This window comes from Artibeus jamaicensis, unplaced genomic scaffold (assembly GCF_021234435.1).
Source record: "Artibeus jamaicensis isolate MK-2021 breed Jamaican fruit bat unplaced genomic scaffold, CSHL_Jam_final contig_399, whole genome shotgun sequence".
Taxonomy (NCBI): domain Eukaryota; kingdom Metazoa; phylum Chordata; class Mammalia; order Chiroptera; family Phyllostomidae; genus Artibeus; species Artibeus jamaicensis.
Genome location: NW_026521816.1, coordinates 556,979 through 573,802, shown reverse-complemented (window position 1 = coordinate 573,802; position 16,824 = coordinate 556,979). Strand labels below are relative to the sequence as shown.

The following is a 16,824-nucleotide window of genomic DNA, read 5'->3' as shown; positions in this document are numbered from 1 at the left end:
TAAAGGTTATAGATATGTAACATGATCATTCTAGAGGTTGTCTGCAAAACCGTTGCTATGCAAAACAGCCTAATAGGCCTGCTCCATGTATCCCATCCCTCAGCTCAGACTTGTGGGGGTGAGGACATCCCATACTTTTAATATTTCCTGGAAACCCCAAATTCTGAACCCCATTACAAATCCTTTTTCTGGGGGCCCCCTGGCTGCACCCTTCTACACTATTACTGAATTTTAAGACATATAGAGCTGCAGTAATCAAGTCAAGACAATGAAGTATCTGCATAAAGATAGATGCATAAACCAAAGTGTAGAATCCAGATATACACAAATGGTAATATGGTCATTTGATTTCTCCAAAGGGACAATAGCAATTTAAAGGAAGAAGGATAGTGCTGGAACAACTGAATGGCCATATACAAAAAAGGCTCTTGATATAAACCTTCCACTTAGAACAGAAATGAACTCGAAGTAGATCACAGATCTAAATATAAATTGTAAGACATAGAAGAAAATCTTTGTGACTGGAGGTTAGACAGGGTTATCAAATCATGATTCACAAAAGAAAAATGGGTAGGTGGAACTTTATCAAAATATAAAATGTTTGCTCTGTGGAAGACACTGTTGAGAGAATGAAATAACAAACTACACACTGGAAAGAAGAATGTTTGCCAATCATATATCTGATAGAGAGTTTACAATCGGAATATATAACATCATCTCACACTCAGCAGTAAGACAACAAACAACCAGATTAAAATATGGGCAACTAGCGCTGACCAGTGTAGCTCATTTGGTTGGGCACTGTTGTGCAAAGTGAATGGTCACCAGTTCAATTCCCATGAAGGGCAAATTCCTGGGTTGTGGGTTTGGTCCCTGGATGGGGCATGTATGAGAGGGAAGTGATTGATGTTTCTCACTCACAAATGTTTCTCTCTCTCTCAAAAATAAATAAATAAAATCTTTTTAAAATATAGGCAACTAAAACACAGTTTACCAAGCAAGATGTATGGTTGGCTAATATCCCTATGAAAAATCATTCAAAAAGAACATTTTAAGGGCTATATCCTATTAAGGACTAAAATAATATAATGAGATCTGCTATGTATTGTCTAGAATGATTTAAATAAAAAAATATGACAATACTAAGTGATTACAAGGATGCAGAGCAACCAGATCTTTCATATATTTCTATGGAAATACAAATCTGGTATCATATGATAGAGCCACTGTACAAAAGTTTGGCAGTCTCTTATAAAGTTAAACATAACACTCATCACAGGACCCAGAAATCCTAGTCCTGAATCTGTAGAGCAGGTTTAAACAAAATTTTCCCTAAAGGGCCAGATAGTAAATATTTAAGGCTTATAGAACATAAGTCTCCCACAACTAATCAATTTTGTCATTTTAGTGCAAAAGCTGCCATGAGATATGTTGAGGAATGGGCATGGCTGTGTTGCAGTAAAATTTTATTTGTAAAAATAAGCAGCCAGTTCACAACCATAGTTTGCCAACTCTTTCTCTAGAGAACACAAGAAATAAATAAAAAATGGTAAGAGCTCAAATACCCTACAACTGGTAAATGGATAAACCTGTATATTCATATCATAGATCATTAATCAATAATGAAAAAGAGTAAGCTATTAATATATGCAAAACTTGGATAATTCCAAAGGCATTATGCTGAATGAAAGGAGCCAATATCAAAAGGTTACATATACACTGTATGATTCCATTCATACAATATTTGCTAAAAGTATAGTGTAGAGAAGTGATTGATGGTAAAGAGAGTGACAATAAAGGGATACATGAAAATGTTTTTGGATAATGGAATTGTTCTGAATGCTGACTGTGGTAATGATTACATGAATCTAACTATATACCTTCCCGATAGGCAATTTTTTCTATATCATTATTTACTGAAAATATCAACTGTTCTCCCCATTAAGAAAAAGTAATCACCACTTTGCACCTTCATTTCCTTAACTATTTGCAAGATATTTTTCACCTGCACCATTTCTTTCAAATCAACTTTAATAAGCAAGTCTAAAAAGTTGTTTTTTTCATTCATCATTCCTGAACTTTTTATAGCTTTTTTCTGCTTTTGTTTATTCTTTCTTCAAAGCTTTACTTTTTAGCCTCTGGGATGCTGTGCTTTTTGGATGTTTTCCTCAACCATATTGTTCCTTTTTTAGGTTTATTGTTTGAACAATAAGCAATGAAATTATATAGAGACATGCTGTTCAAAGCACATGACACAAATAGCAATTGAGCACTTGAAATGTAACTACTGCTACTGAATTGCTGAGTTTTTAGTTTGACTTAATTTGAACTAAATTTAACAACTTGATACTCAATTCTATATTGATAACTTTAAAAATATTTGGAACCAACTTGGATATATAAATCTATTTTTTCAACTCAAAATCTAAATGAAGACCTAAAAGTTTTTCTGATGAGTCCTGGCTGGGTAGTTCTGGTGGTTAAAGCATCCTCCCAATATACCAGAATGTGGTTGTGATCCCTGGTCAGGGCACATATAAGAATCTACTAATGAATGCATAAATAAGTAGAACAACAAATCAATGTCTCTCTCTCTCTCTCAAATCAATAAACTAAAAAAAGTTTTAAAGTATTTCTGATGAAAACCTAACATCTGAATTAAGATATAAATGTATAATTTATACACCAGAATTTTAGTGCTTAATACAAAAAAAAGAACATAGTAAGACAGCTCATTAATATTTTGTTTATACTGTTTGAATATTGAAATTATACTTTTTATATATTGGGTTGAATAAAATATTATTAAAATGAATTTTTCCTGTTTCTTTCTACTTCTGATGTGGGAAGCTTTGGAAAACCTTTGTCCACCCAAAACCCCACGCGCCCTGGGAGAACGATAAGGCTGTCTGGGAAAAGCAAATAGCCGGATAGTCACTAGGACTGGAGCTACCACCCCCGCAGATAGAACCAATTTTCACATTTAGCCCTTGTACTCTGCTTCTGCCTCATAGATAGAACTAATTACCGCATTCCGCTTCTGTGTCTCGCTTTGCTACATAGACAGGAAGACCCCATAGGCTATATAAACCCCAAGAATCCTTTGTTCAGGGCTCAGAATTTGGAGACCGACTCCTCTGGGCCCGTACACATTAATAAACCTCGTACTCCAGAGTCCCTCAGTGTCTGGTTGCTTTGTTTTTCCTATAACATTTGGTTCCCTGACCGGGAAGCAACCTTATACAAATTCGGGTGGACTTGCTGCCGACTGGATAAGCGGGGAGGTGGTTGGAGGTCCAACTGGGGAAGCGGGGGGTGCATGTGCCCTGAGATTTCTCAGACCCCGTCCGGTTGGGGTGCCGGCCGCCAGCCCACACTCCAGGCAGGAAGTGAGGGTTTCAGACTACGACCTGACCCAAGACCAGAGGCGCCAAATCGGTAAGAGCCCCGGGGAATTGACGCGAGACCGGAGAGAGGCTGATCACCTCAAATCAGAAATTTGGGTCGGATTCATGCTGAGTCTGACCGCTTGACCCTCACTCGGGGAGGGATTGTTTAAACTCGGAGTGCTTGAGAGTGAAAGTGTGAGTGACTGTGTTTGTGGCTCCACAGGCTAGTCCTACGGAGCAAGAGTGGGCCCCAACCTGCGGTTCCTGTGTCAGGTCATACACGCATAATGGTCGGCAGCTAACCCTGAATTCTGCTGGGGCAACCTTAGCCAAGACCAACTTCATCCCGCGAGGGAGCAGGCCAGGCAGGCAAAATGAAACCCCCTTCCCTTTGTTTGTCTGCATCATTCTGGGAGGATCACCATGGGCGGGGGACCTTCCACTGTGTTAGATTGCATGCTGCAAAACTCTGACTGATTCCGGTGCCAGGAACCAAGCATAGATGCCGGTCAGTTAGAGGTCTTTTGTACCTCTGAGTAGCCAACATTTGGAGTAGGCTGGCCCCCTGCACCTGGTCCTACTAAAGGGGTTGCCAGGGAGACAAGCAGGGCTGCCCCAGCCAAGCCCCGTGATTGAGCCAGGAGCAAGCTGTGAAGACCTCCTGGGCCTGTACTGGCGGCCCTGGCAGTGGGTCCTTTAGGAAACCAGATACCTCCTGGGAGCAAGGAGCCACCAGATTGCCTAAGAAAGGAAATAGACCGGCACACTGGAGCATGGAACGAGACCAGTGTGCCTACTGCAGAGAAGGGGTACTAGAAAAGAGAGTGCCCCAAAAGGAAAGAAGAAAAGCCCACTGGTGGGTGACAAAGACCAGGGTTATAGGCGCCTACAGTCCTCAGGTTAGCTGGCTTAGACACAGACCAGACTGCCACAGGGCTTCAGAAACTCTCCCACTCCCATAGAAGAGGCCCTGGCCAGAGATCTAAAATCATTTACCGAGAAGGAGACTGACCCAGTGTTATCAGTGTGTAGATAACCTCCTTTCAGCCACATCAACCTGAGACTGGTGCTGGGAGGACCCTTGCCAGCTGTTTGAACTGCTAATGAAGACAGGGTGCCAGGTGTCCATGAAGAAGGGGCACAGGTCTGGGCAGGGTGGGCACACAGCATGCTGACCCCAGAGCTCGGGAAGGGTGGAGTGCATGGACTGGACTCTCAGGGAAGCTCTGGGAGGCTAGACTGCCTTGGACTGATTTGCTGCCACTGGCGCTGCTTAGGGCTGGGAGTGCCCCTAGCCCTTTGGGCTCTGACCCATGTGAATTAGTCTTTAGGAGACCTCCTCCCATCCTCAGAATAGATAATGGGGGACCCCAGACAGCAGTAACTCGCGTGGTGACACTGCTTTCTAGGGAGGTGAGGCCCACTATGGCTTCTCCTGCCCTGCAAGTGGGAGAAGTCTCTACCATAGATTTGCAGCCTCTGCAAGTAGGCTCTGCTCACCCACCGCAGCAGGGGTTGCCAGGAGGTGCTTTGGCTCCCAAAAATGGAGCAGCAGGGCCCCCACCTTCAGAGGTGGGTGGGACCTCTGCCCCGCCTCCACTGGTGACTGCAGCCTCAGTAAACCACCCCAATGGGTGGAGGGTGGCTTTGTGGTGCCTCCACACCCACAGGTGGAAGGGGCCTTGGGGGCTTCCAGGGTTCCTGAAACTGGAGCCCTGGGACCTTCACAGGTGGGCAGAACTGGAGTCGGGGTACTGCCATTGTAGATAAAATAGATGAGCCACATGAGTGCCCCACCTGGAGGACAGAACATGCACGGGCGTTGCCATCTTGGACCTGGATAAGGCTTCTCTAGATTATAGGCTGTATGCTACTGCTGTGTGGACACTACAGCAGTCAGGTTCTCTGTGTAACTGGTTCTAATAGTGATGGCTCTGGTTTTGAAGGTCATGAACTGAGGTCCAAGAGTGACCACCTGATTTATAGGGTATTTACAACGTCTAAGCTTCAGAAAGGTGCAAAATGTCCCTGCGAATCTAGGGACTTTTAGTAGAAGATACCTAAAGTGCTAGGGACTTTTAGCTGCCACATACTGAGTTTAAGCACTGAGTTTAAGTATAGTCCTTCCCAGGGTGGGAAAGGAACCAAGATTAAAAGAGAATGATGATTAAATCTAGATGAGTAGAAATATGTATAAAGGATATGAAAGTTTTAAACCTAGAGTAAAGGAAACCTCAACTACTTGTTTTCTGGTTTTGTGGGAAAAGAGCGAATTTCTCTGCCATTGGTTGTTTCTGATCAGAAACCCTGTGTACCTGAAGACCTAGAAAAGGTCACTGTAGCCGGTTGGAGAGGATGCCTTTGCCACCCGGGACCCAGGAAGGGTCATTAGGGGCTGATAAGTATTTCAGCCCAAGGCAAAGCAGCATGTCTCTGCCACGAGACTGGGACTGAAGGAGCATGTCTCTGTGAGGCACCAGTGGATGCACTGGTGCAAGAGAATGCCTCTACCTGTGTATTGTTTCAGAACTCTGTGTATCGGGTTTTGCTCTGTATCTACTCTGAGAAAGGAAATTGAGGATTCCAGAAAAATTTGAAACTTCATACTCTGTAAGAAAATGAACAATAGAAAGTATAAGATTTGTAAATAAAGAAGTATATGAAAGGATGTAAACGTTTTTTAGATGTTGCTGAAGGTCTGTGGAAAGCTATGCAAATAGAAAAGGGTATGTAAAAGGTTGTAGAAGTTTGCAAAAGTTTTGGAAAGGAATTATGTAGAGTTAGTAAAGGAAGGTATAAGGCATGTAGATGCAATCTTAATAGGTATCAGAAGGAAAAGAATTTTCCATCATGCTTTGTATTTTTCTCCCTACCTGAACCCTCCAGAATTTGGCGCTCTGAAGGAGCAAATGATGACATAAGGTTTCTTTGCATAAAACCAATAAGACCAGTCATTAATAGTGGTTTTGTTAACCAGGACTTTGACTGGAATGTCACGCCCGAAGGAGGCATGTATGGGTTCTGGACCTGTGAAGCTAGTGAAAGCCCACGAGAAAAGCCTGGTACTTTGGCTGGTTGTGTGGTTCGTGCCAGTCTTTCCAGGGAAGGAACGAAGGTTGCTTTCCTGAAAGATGGCTAAAAAGAAACCTGTAACCACAATAGAGGCTCAAGGATTTGAGTGAAACAACTAGTACAGGCGAAGCCAGATGGCAGATGTGTGGCTCTGCTTTTGTGCCCTGAGGGGTGGACTGAGAAGTCAATCTAAGAGTTCCCTGTGTGAATTCCACCAAAGCAGACTTAAGGATCACAAATGACCCAGGATGCTCTTGGTGTGTTTATGCAAACGAACAGCCAAAATAAAAAATGGGACCCAAAGTAATCCCTGTAATAACAGTGAGGGTGATCTTATGGAGAAAAATTGTAGTTCAAAGAAAATCACAATGCTCAGTACTGGACATCAGAATGGTGCAGCTAACTGTCTTGAAAGTTTGTTTTCATTAAAGAGTTGAAACCAGGTTTGTGATATCACTAAAGATGTACAATTTACAGGTGCAGAGGACCTTGCAATGGAATGTCTTCCCAAAAGACAGTCTCACGGGCACAGAGACTGGTTTGGAGATTGTTGTGTGAATTAACCTGTTTGTCCTTCTGTTTTCATAGGGCGTATGCCTATGACCTGCCTCTGCCTATGAGTAATCAGTAGCAATATAGGCCTCACTTAAGAAGCCCATCTTCATCATCGCCCCCCCCTGAGAATCAACAGTTTGGTTGAACTAAGTAGTTGGGTTAGTGAAGGGCTGGGGTGGTCTGTGGGTTTCACTTTAGAAATGATTTTGCCTTTTCTGTCTTGATGGCTTCGACAGAAAGGGCCCCGACATCTGAAAGGAGGGAAATCTTAATGTATTCCCCTCAGCCCGAGTAAAGTATAGTAGGCCACAAGAGTCTTGGATAGGTATAGCATGCCTTGTGCACCTTCCACTAGATAAGCCATTCTTTACTGAAGTCCCTGACTTTGTCAATTAATAGTTATGATTTAATTGTGCTTCCAATTTCTTGCTTAATCTGTCACCTCTAGAATACAACCTGACCAGTATGCCAACAGTCCGGTAATGCCAGCCTTTGGACGCCAAGCCTGCGACTTCCTGGTGACAGCCAACTGACCAGGACCCTGTAAGGTCTTTCCCCTTACAGGAAGAACTCCCTCCGTGCTGCAACCCCCCCCCCCCCTTTTCAGGGTACACCTGATCCAGGGGTAGGTAGGATAGCGTCCATTTCCAGCCAGATGCAGTTACAAGGAGATAAGACCTTCATCCATTTTCCTTTAAATGATTATAAAGTGGCTGTAAATCTGAAAGGAGGAATATTAATACAGGGTGCATCCAAGGGGGGGCCCCCGGAAAGGATTTAGGATAGGGTCTGGAGTTCGGGGTGTCCAAGAAATATTGAGATGTCCTCACCACCCCCAGGGGGAAGGGACGAATGGAGCAGGGCCATTGAGAGCTGTTTTGCATAGCAATGGTTTTGCAGCTGACCTCTAGAGTGATTATTTGACATACCTATGGCCTTTGGCTAGTTTTGTGGATGTGTTGAATAGTGTGGCCAGGCTTAGAGCTGGGGGAATGAAGTCACTTACCCAGGATGTAACTAGGAGCAGAGCTCCTGAGGGGGGAGGCCTGTATAAGAGCTTAGAAAAGACCGGCTCCAGGACATGAGGGGATAACTACCCAGGTGAAAGAGGGAGCCACTCTAGGGCAGAGTGACGACCCCTGTAGCTTTAGTAGAAGAAGCCCACATGGCTTTGGGGTGCCCCCTTTGGCCGCGTGGCCTAGAAAGCAAGAGAGACTTTGACTAGAACTTGGTACAAAAGAACTCATGCCAGTAGACCGTGAAAGAATGCCACATAACTTTAGATTAACTAGAGATCCTGCCTGATACAGCTGATGGTGCCATGGACCTGAAACACGGATGTGTACTCTTTCCTGATTTACAGTACCCGGAGTTCGGACAGTGCAAGTAGGGAGAAAAGACATGAAAGTATTTTAGGTTAAAAAAAACTTGGTTTCTGACTGCTCTTTTGCAATAATAGAACTAGAATTATAGGTAATAGCAAGGGAAATACCTGGTCTTTACACCATCTGTATTCTTTTTGTTCTAAATCTTTGATTGCTTTGTTAGAACTATGTAAGTAGTTCTACAAAGAAGTATATAATAGTCCAAAAGGAGAAAAAGGCCTCAGAACCCCTCCCTGATAGTAGATCACAGGAGGAGAAAAATAATGAGGAAAGAAACCTCATTAATACTCTGAATCCAGGAAAAGGGGGGACTTGTTTATTCCTAGAAGAATATTGTTATGCTAAAAGAAGCACTAGTGTTGTTTAGCATAAAAGGGGGGAATGATGTGGGAAGCTTTGGAAAACCTTTGTTCACCCAAACCCCAAGCGCCCTGGGAGAGCAATAAGGCCGTCTGGGAAAAGCAAATAGCCGGACAGTCACTAGAACTGGGGTTAGCACCCCCGCAGATACAATTAATTTTCACATTTAGCCTTTGTACTCTGCTTCTGCCCCATAGATAGAATTAATTACTGCATTCCACTTCTGTATCTCGCTTTGCTACATAGACAGGAAGACCCCACAGGCTATATAATCCCCAAGAATCCTTTGTTCAGGACTCAGAATTTGGAGACTGACTCCTCTGGGCCCGTTCACTTTAATAAACCTCGTACTCCAGAGTCCCTCAGTGTCTGGTTGCTTCATTTTTCCTATAACACTTCTACAAATATGACTTCTAGAAAATTTTATACTACAAGTTGGGTACATTCTATTAGCACTGACTTGGGGATTCAAGTCCCATAGATATATACATATACACATGTGTATAGATATATACATACTAATGCACATATATATGTTTGTATATATTCCTTAATTTATTATTTGTGCAAGCTCTGTCTCACATGATTCCAGGCAGCATTGTGCTATCATGTTTGGCGCTATCATAGCTTGAAGTCCTCCCACAGTTGATGGGTGAAAGATCAGTTTTTACACATGAAAGGCAGTTTATGTTATGGACATCAAGAGCATCCTGTGCAAAGGCCTTTATTTTCAGAGGTGCAATCAAAGCAAAAGTTTAAGAATTAAAATAGCTAAAATATGACGAAGAACAAAAGATAGTATCAGTAGCACTGTGGTTTCTCCTGTTTCTGAACTTTTTTCCCCCCAGGTATCATCTTTTTGATCAGTGTAGGAGACTGTTCTTTGTGGTGTGGACCTAGCTTCCACTGGGAGATGCATAGGACCCATGCCCATGGATAGGTTCTCCCATCAGGGATCAGGCCTGCTATGAATGTAGGCAGGTTTGAGTCAAACTTTTTGCTAAAAATTCCCTCACCTGGATTTGTGGCAAACATTTACTGCGAAGTAACTTCCTAAACTTCCTAAAAACCGTGCTAAACCTTCCAAGGACCAGTGTAATTGGTTCAACCACTCTTGCCTTTTCATTTGCAAATATTCCTCTTCAGTGATATAATTACCAGCATTCTCTCCTTTTTTTTTCTGTAAAAGGTAACCACCTAAAGGGAACCTGTGCATAGTAAATGAGGACCATCACGTAATTTGCCAAGAAACCCAATAAAGGCCAGTCATGGCAGGGGCAGGGCTTTTGCTCCCCTTGATAGAAAAGTCATGCCCACCCTTTTCCTCCACAGGATTCGGTAGTCTGTGTGAATGTCTCATTTCATCCATAATGACGTGGACACTGTGGACCGGTGTCTGCGTCAGATCAGCTGCATGAAGGACATCCTAAAATAAAGGGTACATGAAATACAAAATATTTTTCCTTCCAGGATTTAAAAAATGACATTTATAAATATTTTAAAGAAACTAATACATAATCAGGGCAATGATTGCTAGCAAAAAACCTCTAAGTAATTATGTTCTTATAGCTGCATTTGGAAATTGCTTAACAATGATGAACACTATGTATGAGTTTCAAAAATCTCCCTAGATCCAACATATTTCTGAAGAAAAAAAATCAGCCCAGCCAAACTTTTTTTTTTGCCAGAACCAATCCTGAGAGCTCAAACTAAAAAACTGATAAAAATAAAATATCAGACAGTATTAAATGTCCCAGAATTTGACTTTGAATGGGAGGAAAAAATTAAAAATGCATAGAGCTTTCTAAAAGGTCTTTAACAAGGTACCTAGGAGCTAAAGTAAAAAATAGAAGTTGATATACTAAAACAAACATTTCAGTGAAGCTCCTAAATTCTTTATGAATTAAAGCCATTTGGAAGGATGCTTCTGGATTAGAAGTTTTTTATTTCTTGTGTATCTATATTAGGTGTGCATGCCTTATCTCAGTTATAATAATTATCTCTGTAATTTCCTACTAAATAGCTGTCAAAACCACCCTGGCTGCCACCAGTCTTTAGTTCTTCCATATCCATATCCTCCAGGTTGACTGTCATACCTGCTACTCCCATAGCCCTGGTCCTCACCCCTCTGGAATATCTGTGACCATGCCCATAGGCTCCAAAGACACCCCCTCTGGTTCCATGGACAGACTTGCCTGCATGGTTCACACAGATCTGGTGACCATCCAAAGACTCTCCATTCTTGGCTCTCATGGTATCTGAGGCATTCTCTTGGTAAAGGTAACGAAACCAAAACTCTGGGATTGCTGAATCTCCTGATCCTTGAAAACAACCACCTCAGAAATAGGCTCAAAGCTGAAATGATCTTCCAGAGCCTGCTCATTAATCAGTGTTGAACTTTAGCTCTCCAACGATGAGCTTCCCTTCTTCAGAGGACATGGCAGTGAATTCAGATCCTGGAAATTAAGAAGTAAAAGGGCTGGATGGACAGCTACCACTGAGGAGCAGAGTGACTGATTGAACTTCTTTGTGAACATTTTTAACTTCATCATGTCTACTAAGTTCAAAAGTCATGAGAATATTCAAAGTACAACCCATAAAACAGTAGTTTAAGATTACTATAGAATCATACAAATTGGGCATGCTGAGAAAATAAATGGTGGGAATTACAGTATGATTATGAAGAAAAGGAATCATGTGATGTGTGAAAGATAATGTGTCTGCGGTGGATGATAATCAGCAACAGAGTACAAAGGTTCATGAGGAGATGAAAATAACTCGAGTTTGATTAATATCGGATGCCTGTTTGATTAATTAATTCATAGGCTGAGCATTCAGATGAATCAAGTCAATCTGCTGCTAGTAAAAAATATATAATTAGCTATGCCCTGGCTGGTGTCGCTCAGTGGATTGAGTCAGCCTGAGAACCAAAGGATCGCCAGTTCGATTCCCACACAGGGCACATGCCTGAGTTACCGGCCAGGTCCTCAGTAGGGGGCGCTTGAGAGGCGACTACACATTGATGTTTCTCTCCCTCTCTTTCTCCTTCCCTTCCCCTCCCTCTAAAAAATAAGTAAAATCTTAGTAAATAAATAAAATATTAAAAAAATAAAAAGTATAAAACAAGCTAGATATTTTTATATATTCAACTTATTCGAATTGAACTTGCAATTAGCAAAAGTGAAGGAGCTTTTAGAATAGAATTCTTCCTACTGCTAAGGAATTCCTTGTAGAGGAAATGATAATAATTACGTGTGTAATTTGAAGGAAGGGCAATACTGGTGAGAATCGGTTTTAATGGAACTAATCTACACTGGGAAGAATTGAGAGCTAGAATGAATATCATCGTGGAGAAAAATCTCTATTTTTAAAGCTCAGAAGGACAGACTCATCCTTTGATGAAAACAATGTGAAGCTTAATAAATGTACTTAAGAAAAGTCTTTCAGGTTCTTCAAGAAGGTTCTCTCTTTAGCCCACTCCTTTTTAGTATATTCAACTTAAACAGATTAATTTTACTACTCAAGAGTGCTTGGAAAAGTTGCTTTACCATTTGCTCCCTTAGATTCCTTATCTGTAAAATTGAAGATAATGATAAATAACAGTATCCTCACAAAGTATTTGGGAAAAAAATTAACTGAGTTGAATACATATGTGCTAAGGAAAGGACTTGGAACAGAAGAAGGGCTTACTTATTAGCTATCACTATTATCACTAACACTCTTTCCAGTGTGAACTCATCATTTCTACTGTCATCTGAGATTTATAATTTCTAAGTCCATCACAGATCTTTTTTCTTTTTTCCATTACAGATCTTGGTCCTACCATTTCATTACCTAGTAGGCATCTCCACTTGGATTATATAAATGGCACTTCAAGTGAAATAAATCAACTATCTAAAATAGGATTTCCACTCTAAACCTGATTCTCTTTACATGTTTGTTCTGCTAATGTTTGTCAGTCACACTAGTCACCTCACACTCATCATTCTCTTCTCTTATTCATATGTGATATGGTTGAAATAGGAAAAATGCTGATTTTTCCCTCTCTATAAAGACAATACTTGCTCATTGTAAAAAATTGGTAAAACAATTACCCATAACAATAACATTCTAAACTTCCAATAAAAAATTTCAACATATTTTATTTGCTATTTTCCCAGATAATTGAGCCTACTGTATACACAGATATGATCTTTTAAAACCTAAAAATGTTTTCACCACTGGAAACATTTTATAAAACTTGTTTTCAACTAAGATTTAAAAATTCAAATTCCAAAAGTAAATATTTCTGAAGAATTAGAAAATACAGATGACATAACATTTTGAGATGATTACTGTTAACATTTTGGTGTATCCTGTTTTGGTATTGAAATATAAATTTGGGGGGCATTTGAATATACATACACATATATGTGTGTGTGTATATATATACATATACATATACATACAATTATATACATCTAATTGTCCAGAGGCAGCATTTTGTGGCCTGCCTTAAGTCCGCACTTTTAATTTTTTTGTTCTCCTAGAATGAATTTTAACATGTATGCTTCATAGTCATATTCAAATGTATGATGTGTTCGACATCATACATTTAACCAATCGCCTACAAACCACTTCGGATGGAATATGCATACAGAAATGACCTGAGTGCTAGAAAGAATTCCCCAAATTTTTAAGAAACCATCAGGTAAAACATCATTTTATATATCTAGTTTAGTGATATTCAACCTTCTTCATCTCATGGCACACATAAGCTAAGTATTAAAATTCTGTGGCACACCAAAACACACTTCGTTCTGATATTTTAAAAAATTGGTATAATTTTGATTCACTCACACCAGCCTTGGCTATTGTAATTGTTTTCATTTGACAATCTGAGGGAAAAGAGGTCAGTGCCCTTGACTCAGATACTGCATGTTTTAAAAATTCTTAAAGCACACACCAGTTGAAAATTACTGATGTAGACACCAGTCCTTGGCCACAGCATACAAACACTTTTTCTCTCACGTAGGCCCAAACCGCTGCGTAAGCTAGGACAAGCACAATCCAACCTGGGATCCACAGAACCCCACCCTGAGCTCAGGGCCGGAAGGCCAGCTAGCTGTGCGTAGCCGTAGCGTAGCAGTCGTTGGCGTGGCGCATATTGCTTACGCAACACGCCGGCGGCGGTGGCTTCCGTACCGAGCGACTGTGCGTCACAGGCTTTAAGCCTCTCGGCTCCAGCGGATCGTGAGTACTGTGGTCCTCAGCAAGAGCCTTCTGGGATCCAGGTCCGCTGCGCAATGAGGCGTAGCAAGGCCGACGTGGACCGGCACATCGCCTCGGTGCAGGGTTTCGCCCCGTCGCCCCGAGAGGTGAGGTTGTCTCGGAGTGTCGGGTGGCTTCCGCCTAGGCCTGGCCCGGATCCCGCGTGCCGCCCGCCTCATGGCTCCGGCGGCCGCGGCTCCCTGGCACGTTCTGGTGAAGAGCTGGTCACCTCAAGCGGGCGGGTGTGTGGCGTGGGGTTTAGGAGCTCCAAGGGGACGGGAGGAGGGGCGAGACCTCGGCGGGAGGCCTTTAGTGTCAGTTTCTCTGGTCCCTTCCCGACTGCCCTCACCGGGGGGCCCATCCTGTCCCTGGGTTTCTCCTCGTTGGGCTTGGGCGCCTGCCATATTTTTTCGTCGCCTGGACGGTTATCCTCCACGGCGGAGGTGGCTTGGAGGTGGCTCGGACCCTGCGGGCTTGATACAGCTCCGGGGTGGGCTTTTGCTGCTGTGACCGGGCCCGTCGTAGGCATCTTGGTGACCTGCAGCAGGGTCAGCCAAGTTTGCAACTATCTTGACTGATCGCGGAAAAGATACTGGCAGTCCCCACCCTGTTTTGGGGGCGGGTTTTATTCTCCTTTTCCCCTAGCACTGTTTGGAAATTAACTTGCTTTTTTACTTTTTAAAAATTAAAACAGAACCTTGGGAATTCTAAATTTCTTACAGAGCATTGTTATGCTGTGCCTTCAAAATTTTAACTTTTTGAACCACGGGGCATTTTTCCTCTATACATTTTGTATTTAACGCGACTTTGGTGATTGCGTGTGTTTGAGGAAAAAGTAATTAACAGTGGCCGCAACAGGGTCTTGTGGTTGAATCAGCTGTGCTGTTTATAAGCTGTGAGACTTTAGGCAAGTTAAAGTTACTTCATCAATAAGAGGGAGTTTCGGTATTGGTAGGAACATAAAGGACAGTCCATGTTAAACATTTTGGGTAACACTGGGCACATAGTAAAGCACTAATTAGATGTTGATGTTAAAAAGAGTGATTCTGATCCGTTGTGGTCAAGGGCCTATGAAAATAAAGCTAAATGATGAAGTTAAAAAAACAACAACAAAACACCAAAACTCAAGGACAACCAGCAACATAATTGTATCTTTTATCATATACTAGGCATATACTGTCTTATTTTGTGCTCCCAACAACCCTGTGGATATTGACACCTGGAGAGATTAAAGATATTTGTCCAAGATCAATAGGTGGCTCAGCAGGATTTTGGTAGGGGTTTGACTTATTTTTTTTGAGGAATAGTGGAGTAGGTTACAGCCTGTTTCTCTAGAGGAGAGAAATAGGTATTAATATGCAGACTGTAATTTCAAATCGCTGGTGTAGTCATGAATACAAATATAGTACCTGAATCTAAAACAGGATCTTAATAAGGTTTTCTGAATCCCCTGTTGATACAACCTTTTCTTTCAAATTCAAGTTTAGGCCTTTCTGTGGCTTCCAAAAATTAAGAACTACTGGTCTAGACATAAATTAGATTGTTTTTTGAACTACCTAACTTTTTTATAAAATGAAGAGGGTTGGGGGCAAAGTTTTAAGGATTGCTTATTGTGGCCATCTCTCTTTTACATTTAAATTTAAAGACTGTTGTTTTAATCAGACATTTTTCTTCAAACAAGGGTAAATTATTTATGTTAGAACCTGGGGGTTTCAGTGGAATATTGATTAGCAAGTGAGTAACTTTGAAACTTGTGAATGTATTTGGTAAACTTTTGTCTAAGTGAAGTGATAAAAAAGGGAGGTGGTGGAGGCCACAGTGACAGATGCTGTGAAGAGTAGAAAATTAGTGTTGGATTGGCCAAGAAGTCTGTTTAGTTTTTTTTCATAGAATTTTTCATTTTCACCAATAACCTTGTTGATTTGGATATTTTGGCTATCTGCTGATACTGGCTTCTAGTGGGTAGAGGCCAGGGATGCTGCTAAACATCTTCCAATTCTCTTGTATTTAATTTTTGTTTTTCTGGATGGCTTCTGTTTAGTTTTCCTATGTTTCTGCCTGGTTGGCTTCCCAGTCCAAACCCCTGATTTCTATTCCTCAGGCAATTCGACAGCTATTAGTTGTTTGTTCTACTGTTTTCATCTATATGTCATACTTCTGAATAACACACATGTATACTTTTATTTCTTGATCTTCTTTTCTCCATTTTGGATACTTTCTACTCTGTTCCTCCAGACCTCTGTCCACAGATGTTTTTTATTTCCTTCCTTGTTCTACCAGTTCTGTTACAGTAATTTTTAAAAAAGATGTTATTTATCTTTAGAGGGGAAGGGAAGGAGAGAGGGAGAGAGATATCAATGTATAGTTGCCTCTTGCGTGTTCCTGCTGGGAACTGGCCTGCATCCCAGGCATGTGCCCTGATGGGTAATCGAACTGCAGTCCTTTGGTTAGCAGGCCTGTGCTCAATTCACTGAGATACACCAGTCAGGGCTGTTTCAGTAATTTTTAGTTAAATGAATATTTAGTGCATTTGAGTTACCTTTATGGTATTGTTTTATTTTTTTCTGTAGTTAATAATTATTTATTGGCTTGTTTAGTTTTCTGTGATGTGATTACTAATTCTTTACCCAAACGCAGTTTAAACTCTCAAGTGTGATAAAACAATTCACATCATTAATTTCAAATTAAACTTTTTTTAAAAGAATCTTCCTTCTGGAGCACTCTTGTTTTATTGCTCTAACCTGGTGTGGTTTCTGTTTCTGTTTCTTTTTGCTACACAGCTATGACCTTGGGAGTTTCCTTGATCATTTTGA

General features: G+C 41.4%; 1 protein-coding gene and 1 pseudogene across 2 annotated transcripts in view; one reads left to right on the top strand and one right to left on the bottom strand.

Moving 5' to 3' along the window:
* Positions 1-10,744: 10,744 nt before the first annotated feature.
* LOC119044134 (RNA-binding protein 3-like) lies at positions 10,745-11,206 on the bottom strand (annotated as a pseudogene).
* A 2,728-nt stretch (positions 11,207-13,934) lies between these two features.
* The window catches only part of LOC119044132 (E3 SUMO-protein ligase RanBP2), a 75,278-nt gene continuing 72,388 nt past the window's right edge, over positions 13,935-16,824 (top strand). For both annotated transcript variants that reach the window (XM_037138358.2, XM_037138356.2), the window contains exon 1: positions 13,935-14,118. In XM_037138358.2, coding sequence (XP_036994253.2) covers positions 14,047-14,118 — 72 coding nt within the window. In that variant the 5' untranslated portion in view covers positions 13,935-14,046. The remainder of the gene's footprint in view (positions 14,119-16,824) is intronic.